The sequence below is a fragment of the Denticeps clupeoides genome, chromosome 1, assembly GCF_900700375.1.
Source record: "Denticeps clupeoides chromosome 1, fDenClu1.1, whole genome shotgun sequence".
In the NCBI taxonomy this organism is placed as follows: Eukaryota; Metazoa; Chordata; class Actinopteri; order Clupeiformes; family Denticipitidae; genus Denticeps; species Denticeps clupeoides.
Window position 1 is genome coordinate 11,599,021 of NC_041707.1, and position 15,409 is coordinate 11,614,429.

The 15,409-nt window shown below is 44.3% G+C and overlaps 2 protein-coding genes across 3 annotated transcripts in view; one reads left to right on the forward strand and one right to left on the reverse strand.

Moving 5' to 3' along the window:
* The first annotated feature begins 697 nt into the window (after positions 1-697).
* The window catches only part of nkx2.2a (NK2 homeobox 2a), a 41,128-nt gene continuing 26,416 nt past the window's right edge, over positions 698-15,409 (forward strand). The window contains exon 1 of one of the 2 annotated variants that reach the window (XM_028997644.1): positions 698-800. The gene's annotated coding sequence lies outside the window, so the exon portion shown is untranslated. Of the gene's footprint in view, positions 801-10,318; positions 10,341-15,409 lie in introns of those variants that run through there. The other variant, XM_028997633.1, reaches the window with a different exon arrangement.
* Positions 5,557-9,067, reverse strand: pax1a (paired box 1a). Its single transcript, XM_028997618.1, has 5 exons — positions 8,904-9,067; positions 8,117-8,728; positions 7,808-7,926; positions 7,047-7,251; positions 5,557-5,978 (listed from the first exon to the last, which is right to left on the reverse strand). The coding sequence occupies exons 1-5, from the start codon at positions 8,905-8,907 to the stop codon at positions 5,887-5,889; spliced, it is 1,032 nt and encodes a 343-aa protein (XP_028853451.1). The 5' UTR covers positions 8,908-9,067; the 3' UTR covers positions 5,557-5,886.

Consider the following 15,409-nt stretch of genomic DNA (forward strand, 5'->3'; position numbering starts at 1 on the left):
CACGCAGAACATTGTTCCACAGGCCTCCACAAATTAGAGGGGAACCCAGCCAGTCACGCGGTGTCTCCCTCTCTCCGCCCGGATACGTCTTCTCTTCAGCAGAGACAGAGCTTCGCTGGGTCCGACATTTTCACGCGTTTAGAAAAAGGAACTCCCGTCTCCCCCACGTCTGCGGTAAAAGAGCGTCTGAATGTATTCACATGCACTCAGTTATGGTGTCAGTGACGAGGAGCGGTTCAGGACCACCTCCAACATCCAAAACCGGCGTGTTCTCTTCGGGACGTTGAGTCCGGAAGGATTAGCGCGGCAGTTTGTGGAAGGCTGTTTCGCTCGCGCAAGACAAATGCGACGCCATTGTCTGCGCGCTCCGGCTTTCAGCGTCTGGTCGGCCTGGTGAACTGCCACGGCAAGTTTAAACACGGGAGGGAGCGGTTTTATTGGCCTCTGCCCCACCGGGGCGGTCGCATGCAACCCTGCAGGGAAGGCCGACCATGCAGAGTCGCTCTACAGAACACGTCACACCACCGCATGATGGACAATACAACTCACTGCACAGTCGGTCAGGGGACAGATGCGATGGCTCTGAAAAGAAGGCCGATTAAAAGAAGTGACAAATCCCCACATATTGCATAAGCGACGTTAGCAGACAAGTAGCTCAGCATTCCACGTGACAGACACAGAAGGACTAAGGCCGACGCTTCAAACTTTCCTTTCAGTAACATTTATCTTTTCAGTCTGGCCTTCTCGGAACTTGGGTGGATAATTCATGTACAGTCTGGAGTACTCCACGCTGAAACGCAGTAAGTGTTTGAAAGGCTATCTAATGTAACATGGGACTTGACCTCAGGTGCCACCAGCGGGAAGCCAAGTTTTTTCTCTCTGTTCTGAAATGGATAAAATGGCTTCTTTTCTCTCCCGGCCAGGAGTGGTGTTGCTACAAAACGCCTAGCTAATATGAAAAGCTCTCCACCACTACCGGCAAGGAGGTACAAGCGTGCCCCGGCTTCTTATCTGCACAAAGCCCGTCTGATCCCAGCATACACAGTCAAGACAGTGACAGATGGTTCCGACCTCGGGAGAAACGAGGCTCGGTGCGCGGCTGCAGCTCGGTTAAGGTGTCTTTTACACCACTGTTTCTCTTACCAGAAGAGCTTCACGTCATAATCGTCCCTCCATTTAAGCAAGCTGCAGAGGAGCTTTGACGGTGAGGCGCGTGAACGTACCCATGATTTCTTTTGTTGATCTCAGTGTTAATCAGTTCCTCCTGATCATATCTAAATCTAAATATTGAAAGTAAAATGATTGCCATTGTGAAGAACAGGACAACAAAACGTGCCCTCTGCTATTAACCATCACCCTGAATGAGCAGCCGGCAGCCATGACAGGTGCCCGAGGAACAGTGTGTGGGGACGGTGCTTTGCTCAAGTGCACCTTGGCGGATCGGGATTCGAACCGGCAACCTTTTGATTACGGGTCCGCCTCCTTACCTGCTATAGGCCACCAGTGCCCCTATTGAAGACCTGTCATGAAGTTTGTAATACCAAGTAAGACTGGAAGTTGGTGACATCGCCACTCATTCCGAAGCGTTCATGCGACGTTGCTAAACAAGCTTTCTAAGGTCTCAGGTCAGACTTTTAATGATATGCGTTAATTATGTCTGGTCTTGCATGGCTTCCACATCCTCATAGCCATTTTAGATTCAGTCACATATGAATTCACAGCATCCTTAACTTGACCTTGTTGGAAGATGCAATGCAATGTTGTACCTGATGCAGTAGCTTCCTCATAATCTCAGTCATCGTTGGCATCACTGCCCAAATAAGGATGTTAGAAATTAGAAATCTGCCTTACAACCTTATCCCTAAATCTTATTGTGATTAAACATATTTATCACACAACAAAATATGCATTGGCTGCAATTGATTAAGTCCTGTAATTAGTAAGAAGTAGACGTTTGCAGGGACACAAATGTGCAGATTATGTTTATTGGAGTTAGGCTTTTCTTTGCATGCCGGTGCAAATCTAACTATTAAGGAAAATAAATATTTTGGCAGCATGCGCCCCCTGTGGCACAGGAACGCCTCAGATGAATGATGAACCCCTTTGGCAGCTTTGTAGGAAAGGAACTTTGGAATACAAAATCTGTCCAATTCATAATTTTATAAGCAATTCCTTACCATGACGGCACTTTGGAGGAATGCTTGCAGCCTCCCTTTTAGGCTGTTGCACTTTTGTACAAATATTAAACAGCAATGGCGAGCCCCAAATCCAAAGAGCATTTTTTTGAACGATGGAGGTTACACACGTCCTTACACATCAATACAGGCCCACTGCAGTGTGGTTTGAAGGCAGATAATGTACCAAGGAACAGGGAAAAAAAACTTCCTTCCACAAAAGGTCACATGCGCTGGAGAATAAATGGCGCTTGCAGCTATTCCACTGTGAAGGCAGTGGCAAAACCGTCCAATGGGAAGGGGGGCATAGCGTCAACGAGCATGTCGCAACTCTGTCCATGGCTGAAAAGCAATTTACATTGAGCTGAGCAGCAACTCGTAAGTCTGACTTTTCCCTTGTGGTGTGTGTGTGTGTGTGTGTTTATATATATATATATATAAATGGTGATAAATGGTTGTAAATGGTTATGAAAATAAAGAAAACACATTGAGGTGTGTCCAAACTTTTGGCCTGGACTGTATATAATTTTTTTGGGCTATGAATTAGACTATGTAATATTAAGAAATGGTAACTATAACACAAGACAATCACTTTTAATTGTAGTTTGTGTATAGACTCTAACAGACTATAAGTAGGTGTACATTTCCGTCTCCTAACCATTGTTATTTTCAGTAGCTTTGTAACAACAAGACAAACTGACAATAACTGCCATTCTGTTTGCCGCACAAATCACTGGACAACAAAAATACCCTTAAAATACAGAATGCCAAAATGCGGTGGTGGCTTGGACCCTGGGCAGCGTTCCACAAGGACAGCGTTTAACAAAAACTGCAAACAAAAACTGGCCTAATGTACAATCACCGCTTTACTATAGTTCACTGCACGGTTGCACTGCACTGCATCGCCAACGTTACTTCCAGTTTATCCATAATTCGCCAAACAGGAGTATTGCCACTTACTCAAATTAGACATCTGTCATTTACATTTGACACAATCCTTCAGTGGGTAAACATCGCGTGACAGTGGGTATCACACAACCAGTCTACCTGGTGATAGGAAGACATCCTGGAGGCTTATCTACACCCACAAGAAACAAAGTACATGAAACACAATAATAATATTGTTCATATTGTTATTATTATTATTAGTGGTAGTATTTTTAGAATGTTTTAATAATATAGTTTTACCCAAGATATTAGTCAAACCACAAGAGGAACGAGAGATGAAAAGTCTCTGCACCACTGGGCATTGAACTCTTAAAAAAAAAAAAAATGCTGGCCCTTGTTACCAGACATAGACATAAGTGAATATTTTGAAGCAAACAACAATTAACAAGTAGCTAACTGAAAATCAATCAAACAATAATAATTAAATCAATTCTACGCTGTGGCCAATTAGTTCATGTTTCGCTGCCAGCACATTACAGTTATAGGTATAAAAAAAAAAAAGATAATAATACCAAAAAAAAAAAAAAGTAATGAGCTTCACTTCCACTCCAATTTCCACTGCAAACCAGCTGTGGCCCGTTAATTCTTATGATATTGTGACTGGCCCGCGCACTCGCGCTCTTTTGACGCAGGCCGGGGAGCGCGCACGTCGGGCCGCGAGCGCGCGCAGAACACGTCTGAAGTTTGCGCGAATTCGTAAATTATGAACGATGGCTGCGCCAGGCTCTGCGTGAAAAACAAACGAATGCAAAAATGTCGCTTTTTACTGCCGATATTGCTCATATTGAATTATCATCGATTTCGCTTGATCTGCTCTTGTTTCTTAATATTAGTCTGAAATTGGCCATTAACGACGCAATCTTTTTTTTCTGTAATTTCCCATAGATTTCTATTTAATAATAGCCAAACGTTAATTTATATTTGTAGGCCTGAACAGATATTTGAACCATATTATTTGGCTCAACATTTAAATATTAAGACTATTAAACAAGTAAATAAGTTTTGTCTTTGTGCACATTTTCATTAATTCATTTCCGAGTGAAATAAAACCATAAATGTTTAACAGGCCCATTAATTCACGTTCAAGTTCAAGCCAATTATGCAATTTATTTCATTTCTTTTGCAATTTTAGCACCATTTCCCCGAGTCGCGTGTCCTTTCTATATATTTTTTTTCATATCACACACACATACATTCATAAAAAAAAAAAAAAAAAAAAAACAGGCCTGAACATGGGCTTGTTACATCAAGCACATGAGGATAAATTCCTTTTCTCTTTTTCGGTATTATTTGAAGTTTGGCGATCGCCAGAGGACCAGAGAACGTCTCCATTTTACGCTCGCAGCGGCCGGTTTATCGGGTCACATGGACAGTGACAGGCCATCGTCCCTTAACCTGCTGTCCCTTCCTCTGTCATTACATCTCAGAAAATATTCATGAATCTACTTTACTCTTCACGAAGGAACTTTGATATCAACGAAATGAAACGCCGCCAGGGCGCGCGCAGTCAGAAACGGGGGTACGGAGTGGCTGTACCCCCGCAGGCCTGATTGTTGGACGTCCACCGCAGGCCAGACTAAGGGTTCGAGAGTCGTCGCGATGTTTCACGGCCGAGACAGAAGTGTGTGTGACGCTGTGTTCACTTCCCAGAATTCCAATTCAGCGGCCTGCAGGCTCAAGTCCCTTCATGGCTTTAGTGTCGCAGCCAAAGGCGCGTAAACCGCGCGTCACGTGTCGTGCTGATGAGCGCGCGCATAACTCGTGCAATTATCGTCATCCTCATTTTAAATGAATGTAATCGCGGAATATCTGCAATTTTAAAATACTGCCAAATAATTCAAATGAATCGATTAATCGGTTCAAACACATGGACGCTCATGGCCATATTAATATCTCTCCCGAGCAAGCCACGATACCACGCAAAATAATGTCCCTCGGGGGCCCTGACACGGGACCTGTCCAATAAAACTGCGACAAAAGCTTTTTATAATATTTTTATAAAGAGCGTCGAACTGAAATATTTGAAGTTTTGTTTGTTTGTTGGTGTGTTCGTCAAGGAGGTGGGAGAACATTTATGGCCTCGTGCTAGAACACAAGGTGCTTGGCGAGTTTTCTTTCTTTCTTTCATTCATTCCTTCCTTCTTTTTTTTCTTTTTTTTGGAATTAAATGCAGATGACGCTCTGCACAGAGAGGGCGTCTGTCCAACATCAACAGAGATAACATCACGCCAGGCGCCAACAGCAGCGATGCACCATTAGCAGAAACGAGAGCGACAAGGAGGTGTGTGTGTGTGTGTGTGTGTGCGTGTGGAGAGAGGGAGGGCGGTCTCTTATCGCGCACAATAACCTCCACCCAGGTCTAAATTCTGCATCGAAAAAAAAGTTTCTGCCTTTTTAAAAATCTCCCCAACGAGACACAGCGAGCTGAGCAGGTTTTAACTTTTATTATTATAAAAAAAAACAGTTAAGCATATATTTACATATTTATAAAAATAGATATAATTAATGCCTATACACATATTTTACATGTACAAATAGAATCACTTTGTTCACATCACTGAGCCACAATCTCTACCGAGTCCATAAAAAAAAAATTACAAATGACTCCTGACCAAGAAAGACGAAAATCCTGTCGGTGCCACGGGTGCAGAATTGTACAGAAACGATCTAATATGAAGAATGGAGAGAGAGAGAGAGAGAGAGAGGGAAGACGCTACAGTAACACCCACGCGAGATTTACATTCGTGCGTGGATTTCGGTGCGGTTACGAGGATGAGGTAGGCAGGCCCAGCCCGTGGATGCTGCTCAGCGCCGCGTGCTGCTGCTTGCTCAGGGGGCTGAGGGGCTTTCGGTCTTCTGGGAGGAGGGACACACAGGGGATGGTGTTTAGAGAGCAAATAAACCGTAATTCTCTCCTTCAGCGGAACACGGCGCCGGGAAATGGATTTCACTGAATTTTACATTTTTTAAAACACGATATTATTAATCTATTCAATATACATTTTAATTATTGCTCGTTATTATTGTCGTGTTGTTATTATATATATATATATATATATATATATATATATATATATATATATATATATATATGTGTGTGTGTGTGTGTGTGTGTGTGTGTGTGTGTGTGTGTGTGTGTGTGTGTGTGTGTGTGTTTATATATATATATATATATATATATATATATATATATATATATATATATATATATATATATATATATATATATATATATATATATATATATATAATAACATGCAATATATATGCGTGCGTGCGTGCGTGTGTGTGTGAAAAATACATATACACACACATACACACATATATACACACACAATACCACAAAAATATTTTCTATTACTAAATTTCCGCAATTCATATTTTTTCTAAAAAGCCTGTTTATCTGTCTGTCTATATGTGTGTATTACGGAAAATTAGCAATAGATCACATTTCGGTCGCATTGTGCTGGCCTCAACGGTTGAACTGAATTTATTATATTTTGCCATGTAAAAAGTAACTGATTAATTGCAGAATAAAATTAATTGGAAGTAGAACTGTGCAGAGTCGGTATTGCTGCCTGCCAACTGTATGTATGTGCGTGGTGATCGATTAAAGCTACAGGCGACGTTGGGGACCGAGCGACCGTGGATATTAATGCGCGTCATTTCACGAGGACATTTATCATCTTGGTCTCTTAACAAAATATTATTAGTAATAAATACTAATGTGTATCGTAAGAGAAATGCACTAATGCGTTATTATTGTGTATTGATATTGAACACCGTGGAAAAGCACAAGAACAGCAGTATAATTAACAATAATAATGGTAATAACGGCGCAGTACGTGGGTGATTAAAGTGAAATCTGGGTAAAACAGTCAGCGATTTTCTGTTTCATCGCCGCGTCGAACACCGCCGCCGTACCGTCTCGCGCTGCGTGCTTGAACGCCACGGAAGGGTGGAGGTCGCCCGCGTGCACCGCCACGCCGTTGCCCGGGTGGGGCAGGGTGGTGCCTTGGGTCTGCCAGTGGTGCCCGGGGGTCACGTAGCCGCCCGCCGGGCCGCCGTACACGCCGTACTGGTTGGAGGGGGAGTACGCGCACGCGTACGTGGAAAGCGTGGAGGACTGCTGCGAACACACACACACACACACACACACGTTGAAAACTCTGTTTATCTAATCAAAAAGAAAAACACTATTATTATTTTTCTATTCCTTAAATATGCTATCCCAGCAGCACGCGCGCTGTATTTTTGTGTGTAAGGGGTAATTTCTTTTAATTGTAAGCGTGTATTTTTACGTGTAAGTGGGTATTTGTCGTGTAAGTGGGTATTTTTACGTGTAAGCGGGTATTTGTCCATGTAAGTGGGTATTTTTTACGTGTAATCGGGTATTTGTCCGTGTAAGTGGGAGTTTTTACGTGTAAGCAGGTATTCTTCTGTGTAAGTGGGTATTTCTACGTGTAAGTGGGTATTTCTACGTGTAAGTGGGTATTTGTCCGTGTAAGTGGGTATTTTTACGTGTAAGTGGGTATTTTTACGTGTAAGTGGGTATTTTTACGTGTAAGTGGGTATTTGTCCGTGTAAGTGGGTATTTTTACGTGTAAGCGGGTATTTGTCAGTGTAAGCGTCTATTTGTCCGTGTAAGTGGGTATTTTTACGTGTATAAGCGGGTATTTTTTTACCTGCGAGTATTTCAGGTCCGCGTCGAGGCCCGGTTTGTCCGTCCCGGTGGGGAACGGAGCTCGGTTCACGCCGCCCCAGTCCTCCATTTTCGGCGGATACCCCTCCGCGCTGGCGATGGCTGCGTGGGTGGGGACAGAGAGACGTTACGCGCGGAGTAAAACGCCCCCAAAATGCGCTCCGTTCACAGTACACATGGTCACACGCAGAAAAAAAAAAACGTTTTCTATCCGATCTCGAAAGTATTCAGAAATATTTCCTCACGTGATATCGAAATATTCTCTTTATTATAATTATGGAAGCCCACGAACCTGCGGGGTCCATGAAGGCCCGTATTCCCAGGATGTTGCTGACGGTGTGCGCGGACGGCCAGGCCCGCGACAGGCTCACGCCCGGCGGGCCGCCCATCTTCGTCCCGCCGGGCGACGCCGCGTTCGGGTACGGGTACGGGTAGATGGGGTTGTAGGGCAGGCCGGCCTGCGCCGGGTTCTGCTTGCCCCCGCCCTCGTAGTGGCCCGGCTGGGACAGGCTCCCGATCTTGTTGCGTAAAATCCGGCTGATGGAGCTGACCGACGGCACGTTGTACTTGTCGCACACGCCGTCCGCGAGCAGCCGGTCGCGGATCTCCCACGCGAAGATGCCCGGGTCGCCCTTTTTGTATTCCCGAATGTTCTTCACCACGTTCGGCGTGGTGACGCGCGGCTTGCTGCCGCCGATCGCGCCGGGCAAGATGGAGCCGGTCTCGTTGTAGCGCGCCAGGATCTTGCTGACGCAGCCGTGGGAGACGCGGAGCTGGCGGCTGATGTCGCACGGCCGGATGCCCAGCTGGGCCAGCTCCACGATCCGGAGGCGGATGGCGTTGGGCAGGGGGCGTCCGTTGACGAAGACCCCGCCGAGCTGGTTCACCTCCCCGTAGGTCTGCTCTGGTGGCGGGGTTGCGTGGGGAGAGAAGAAAGGTGAGTTTTCGCGACGAGCTCCCCGGAAAATGGCGATGAGCCGCGTTACCGACCGACCGACCGACCGACCGACGCGTTTTTTTATTCTAATAAAACAACGCGCCTCCCGAAACTACGTTTTTGTTTTTTCATCTCTGCTCACCCATTTCTCCGCGGCTCCTCGAACCTTCGACACGGGGACCCCGACTGAGGCGGGGGACTCGGTCCCGTGTACGATCTCTCCCGCTCCGGTGCCACCGCGCGCGTTAAAGGACGCACGCGTGTCGCTCGCGCGGCGTGGACTTCGCCGAGATTCATTCCTCCACGTCAGGGTCGCGGGATGTGCCGCGGGCGGCTGCTGCGCTCTCATTGGTCCGCGCGTCTCCGGAGAGGCTGGACCCGCACGTCACCATCCGGTACGCGACGCCCAGCCTTCAAACCGGGAGCGACCGGTGGCCCCAGACGTCACATTCCCAAACACCAATATCCAATAATCATCCAATCCAATACACCAATATCCAATAATCATCACATTCATTTACATATTACGGACAAAAATCGTAAATACGTTTTCATTTCTAAGACCGATATATGATGTCACAAAAATCAAAGACTACACTAAATACAAGTGAATATTGACCAGCGCGAGATGAACACATTTCGGTCAGATGATCGATACCAGCTCCAGCGGTTCGTTTCAGCGTTAAAACGCGTCATTGGACATGCACACGTGGACTTTGCAAACTGATGACTGCGCGTCCAATAGCCTTGAAGCTATCGACTGATGAATTGGTGGGAAGGTGCGTAAAAAACGAGATCTGATTTATGGGCAAAATAATTTATTATAACCACAACACTGTTTATTTCTTTTATTGCCCCGTGTCGCTTTATAGCTTTAAAATAGCCTCTCTAAGCACAAAGATGGAGAAACACACACACACACACACACACACACACACACACACACCACTAGCCTAGTTCATGCGTTAATCGTAAAAAAAAAAGCTGGCGTCTGAGGTTCCTTCTGCGCGTGAACGTGGAGTTTGTAAAAAATGTATATTTTATATAAATGTTCTCTGACTATGAACGCCGTGATTAAACATTAAATGTGCAGGATCGCTTCGTGGGCCGATTTTCTGTCCTCGTTTGGGGTGCTTGGTGGTAAAGTTTACTTTGGATTTACTACGCGCGCAGGTTGCGGTGGCAGGTTGCATGGTGGGGGTCTCCGAGGGTCTTCCAGGTCAGACTTGAAAGGGACCCCCGAAAACCCGGCGCTTCCCCCCGTTTACTGGCCTGCAAACTGTCGCTTGTGAAACTTTAACTGGCGACCCGACAGTAACGAGGAGCAGAGTCCCTGTCCCCCTGTCCCCATCCCACAGCACAGATCACGGCACGTGGAAAACATCACGGGTGTGTCCGGCAGCCCCTCACTAATTATTCATATTCATTTGGTTTTTGGGGTCGGGTGCGCGCCGAAAATCCCCTCATCTCGTCCCCGGGACCCTCACAGGACCCTCCAACGCCCCCTTCTGGAGGGAAATATCACGGCACTTCAGTCTGGGAGCGCGACCGGACCCAACCGAACACAACGGACCGACAGGTACAAACCTATGAAATATTAGTTTTTTCCCATTTTTTTTATCGTACGCAGACGTCACGTCTGCGTGACCGCGGAATAGCGGGAGACCGGCGACGTTCATTTACGAACATGTGACGGTAGGACACACACACACACACACACACACACACACACACACACACACACACACACACAAGCGCGCGTAATAGCACACACCGTCGAGGACGAGGAATTCACGGTCTGAAATCATATGTGTGCGTTTTTCGACGTCTTGGCCGACTACTTATCACGATTTCTGACCCGTGTGTGTGTTTTTAATATATATCTATATATTTTACCATTACTGGTAAACGTACTGCTACCTTCCAGCCGGTATGGTGCAACGAATCGGCAGCACGATGCGACTTTTAAAACGCAGCTCAGCCGCGGCCTTTCCGCTTCACACCGTCAGTATTTTTATATAAGTGGGGTACAACATGAAAATTTATTTTCAATGCTGATTTATCCACGAATCACGTAGCTGAGCTTTTTTTTTATGCTGCGTGGAACTCACGGAAACGACTTTTTAATATTTCCAACACATGGAGGCATTTTTTTTATTCTAGTCACTGCGGTAGGTGGGCTAGACAAAAAAATCATGCTTTAAATCGGCACACGATCGACCCGATTCTCGTGTCAGATTTATCGTGAAAACCACCCCCCTGGGAATTTAACAGAAAATATATAAATTCGTTTGCACGATTCGAAATATTTTCTCAAATAGGAATGTACTACTAAAATAATTTCTTACGTAATTCTTATCTATAAGAATTACGTAAGATCTATACGATTTTCTAAATATATAGAATATATAGAATATAAAAAAAAAGAGGACCTTGTGCTCAGTTTTTGAATTTTTCGGACTCCACTCGAGCCCCATTCCCTTCTCATAATTCTTAAATAAATGTGTCAATTTGGGTCGATCCCACAGGACGCATTAAAACCACGTGGATAATGGGGCATAAACCTGCGATTAACCATTCGATTTTGTAGATTGATTTACTTTGGAAAGGCCTGATGGTTTAATAAATATGAAACAACACGTATTATATTAATATGAATGATAGTAATAATACTAACAACAACAACAATAATAATCATGCTGTTGTAAATGTGACGAATAACATCTTTTGTATGTGTTTGTGTATATCTACATACAATGAAATTTATATGATAGTTTCATGGTCTCTGCATTTGTTGTTTCGAATATCAATGATTTAGTGGTGACTGGGAAAAGTATTTCTCCTTCCCTTCTACCCAGTCCTGTCTCCTTCAGACAGTTTCATTGAGGGGTCATAAGGGTGGTAGTAGCCTAGTGGGTAACACACTCGCCTATGAACCAGAAGACCCGGGTTCAAATCCCGCTTACTACCATTGTGTCCCTGAGCAAGACACTTAACCCTAAGTTGCTCCAGGGAGACTGTCCCTGTAACTACTGATAAGGGCTCTGGATAAGGGCGTCTGATAAATGCTGTAAATGTAAATGTAAATGGGTCATGTGACACCCCACATCATGTCTATCTATCTATCTATCTATCTATCTATCTATCTATCTATCTATCTATCTATCTATCTATCTATCTATCTATCTATCTATCTATCTATCTATCTATCTATAGCCCCGTTTTTAATGATTTCATGTTTTGTGATCTCTAGTATGTAAATTATTAGACCTGGCTCGAATGCGTTCAGTCATCTGGGCTCAACATGGGGTGAAGTGCATTGGGTGTAGGTATGGTGTGGTATGGTATGGAGGGGTCAGGGCTGACCATCTCGGTGATATCCTGGTGATACATACGTTCAACTATGAATGGTTTGGTAATGGTGTTTGTCTCGAGTCCAAATTTTGGTTCAGCTTGTAGGCTCATTGGTGAGCATTTCGAGACCAGACCAAAACCAAGCTAGCAAGTAGGTGTCCTGTTATCAATTGCATGAACGTTAGCATCAACTTTAGCATCAACAGGCTAAATATATCTTAATATCTGTTTTTTGTTGATCAGTCATTTTTAAAACCTCTTTTTCCCTAACTTTTTTTTTTAATGCGCTTTCACCAAGACCAGCCTCCTGAATTCTCACGCTACGTTTGTAGCAGGCCTCTCACTTTGCCAAAAGCAGGTCTGGTGGGGATGTTTCATCACAAATGATCATTTCCATATTCTCGTTTAATGATGAGCAGAGCTGCTCGCAGCACACGTTTAGAGTCGACTTGTTAAACTTGGTGAATTAGGACCAAATGTTGGGATGTGCGGCATGACAGAAATGAACCTGCAGCTCCTGCCTCCGCCGGAACGCAGCGGGATTTTGCTCGCCGCCAGTTGCTGTCAATGTTAAATAAATGTTGCATTTCTTGCTAATCTTGCGAAATGTGACAGCACAAGACTTCATCATCCTATTGTCAGGCAAGCGAGACAGAGTAGACTATCCCCCGTGGACAAAAGCAAACAGGAGTGTTGAAAGTGTCTCTGAATCATTCAGCATGAACTGTGCTGACACATGAAAGTGTTTTTCTGCATTAATCACAGAAAAAAAAAACTTTCCAAAGCAAGACTTGCGCGTTTTCAAATGATAAAACAGCACCTGATTTTATACCTCCGCTGCATTCAGTGTCCCATCTTAGCTCTGCGCGTGACGTACCTGCACACATTGTAGCTATTGTAGTGTAGGCCGTCCTTGAAACTCAGACGTTTTTCGCCAAACAGCCGTGACTGACTTTCATTATCTGAGCGAAGGGCATTTAGGAAAATCGTAGAGTGTCTGAGCGGAGCTATTTTCCCTTTCAAGAGGTATCCTCCGAGTCAGCGTGCAGCACAGAGGGTCTACGAAAGCCTGCTGCAGACTCAGACTCGCAGAAATGTAGGAAAACCTGCATGGGGCAGCTGCAAAGCGCACATAAAACCCAAAAGTGCTCTCCTTCAAAAGGTCATTTTGTCATCAAATGGATGCTGAGCAAATAAAAAAAATGTGATTATGATACACATCCACACACACACACACACACACACACACACACACAGACAACAGTCCTGAAGACTTATGCTGAACACATTCTTACGATTCACTCAGGTTAATGAGCATCTTATGAAGCATCTTATGATGATGCATCTTATGATGACGACAAAAAAAAAAAACAGATTCACCAAATGCACAATTCTATTGCTGATCATTGTGGCATTTTGGACACAATCGTAACATATAAATTTTCCATTTACCGGATATGGGAAGTATTTTCAAACTGAGGACTGAGTCAATTTATTTATCTATTTATTTACGCAAATCCTGAGGGCGCCTTTGACCTTGCATTGGCCAACAAGCCCAACTCTCAGAGTGTAGCGCCAGTTTGGAACCAGCACCCTGTATGTAAAAAACATGATAAGCTCTTCCCAGATGGACAAAAATAGTCACCAAGAGATTGAAATCAGTACAGCAGAGACGTTCAGAAAATCCTCACTGCTTGTTTGTTCCAGACCTTTCAGTTGGCAAATCTTTTGACTTTTTTTTTGGGTGAATTTGCTTGTTTTGGTCCTCCCTCGGGTTTTTACATGATATCCTTTTTTGTGACGGCACTGTTTGCCTACTGGGAGATGAATTTCAGATGTACTAAGAAAAAGCGCATCCCTCTGTGATGGCTCTGAGCTGCTCTCAGTTCCTGCCAGTAATCCTGTCCTGTAAGGTTCAGCACCTTTCGACAGTTTGTGTTATAGACACAGTGTAACTTCAGATCAAGATGGGATCAAAGGCTGTGTGCTCAGAGCTTTGGAAACGCCTCCACTCACAGGTCTGCTGGCAGGGCTCCTGTTGATTTCTGGTAGTTGGCTGAGGGAGGGGCAATCCCGGTCTCCATGGCGACTGTGTCAAAGCACTCTAACACAAGCACAAATCCTGGTGGGACATACTGGGATATAGGCAATTACGACGCTGGCCAGAGAAAGTTTGGCCTTTTAATAGCTCAGAGCTCAGTCAGAAATCTGGACTGAATGGAAGCAGCGACCTCCAATGAAAGAAAAGCCAACAGCCAGTTAAGGAAACATTGGCTGAGAGCGCAGCATGGTGCACATCATTTCAAAATACCAACTGTTCCCTGGTTGCAATAAATCTTCTGATATTATTGGATCAGAAAAAAACATCTATATGCTCTATATGCTCATTTGTGGTAAATCCATCAGAATCAGAATATCAAATCAATTGTTTATTTTTTTTTTTACACAGACTACACTAAACATAACACATTGGTAGCAAAAAATAGCAAACACTACAGCAGATGCCCAGCAGATAAGCCATATGACACCATAGGCATGGTGACCCGGTCACATGCTTGCATGCATCATAGGAGGTTCTGCACAGCAACATTCAAAATTAAGATGCATACGGTTTCATGAAAGGTCTAACAAACTACCACATTATCACCAAACTTTTGCATCCCAACCAAGACAAAGTGCAGTGTGTGCAATAACTATAAGGAAAAATAAACTTCGGAATAAGCTAGAGATCTGAATTCAGACCACACTCTGACCAGCATATAGTAAATTTAACCTCCTGTCTTATGGAATAACATCTATTCCAAGGATTATGTAGCAATTCTACTGCTGGTGCTATAACACCAACAGTTTGCCAACAATATATCTGTGGAAGGATTTGTTTCTGATTGATTAATGAACTGGTTAATTAATTACTGCATGACTTTCAGAACAACATTGAGTTGCTTTGCGTAGGACTGTGTCAAGTGTAGATACCATAGTTCTGCTCTCCTTTTATGCACACTGTATTAGGAATATATTAGGAGGGAGGTGGGTGCAGGAATCTGGACGGTGCTCTGGGAATCTCAAGGACTGCTATCAAGCGGCAGTGTGATATCGTTTTCCACCAAAGCAAAAATCAAGGCCTTGGACGTGTCTTTTTTATGTCAGGAATAGGGGTAGTGTATGCTTTTGACAGTTGCTCCTTTCAAGATTAATGGCTTTATGAAAACCTTCTGTCTTCCGCCAAAAGCCAAACTCGATATCCGTCAGAGTTACCAGCATAACAACACAGCACTGACGCTGGAATCCGAAAGA

What these genes read in the sequence shown, in the direction of transcription:
- pax1a (XM_028997618.1), bottom strand. An exon ending in CGGACCTGAAATACTCGCAG is followed by an intron (nt 7,252 to 7,807) that starts GTAAAAAAATAC and finishes GTGTGTTCGCAG; the next exon opens with CAGTCCTCCACGCTTTCCAC. An exon ending in CAAGCACGCAGCGCGAGACG is followed by an intron (nt 5,979 to 7,046) that starts GTACGGCGGCGG and finishes CCCTCCTCCCAG; the next exon opens with AAGACCGAAAGCCCCTCAGC.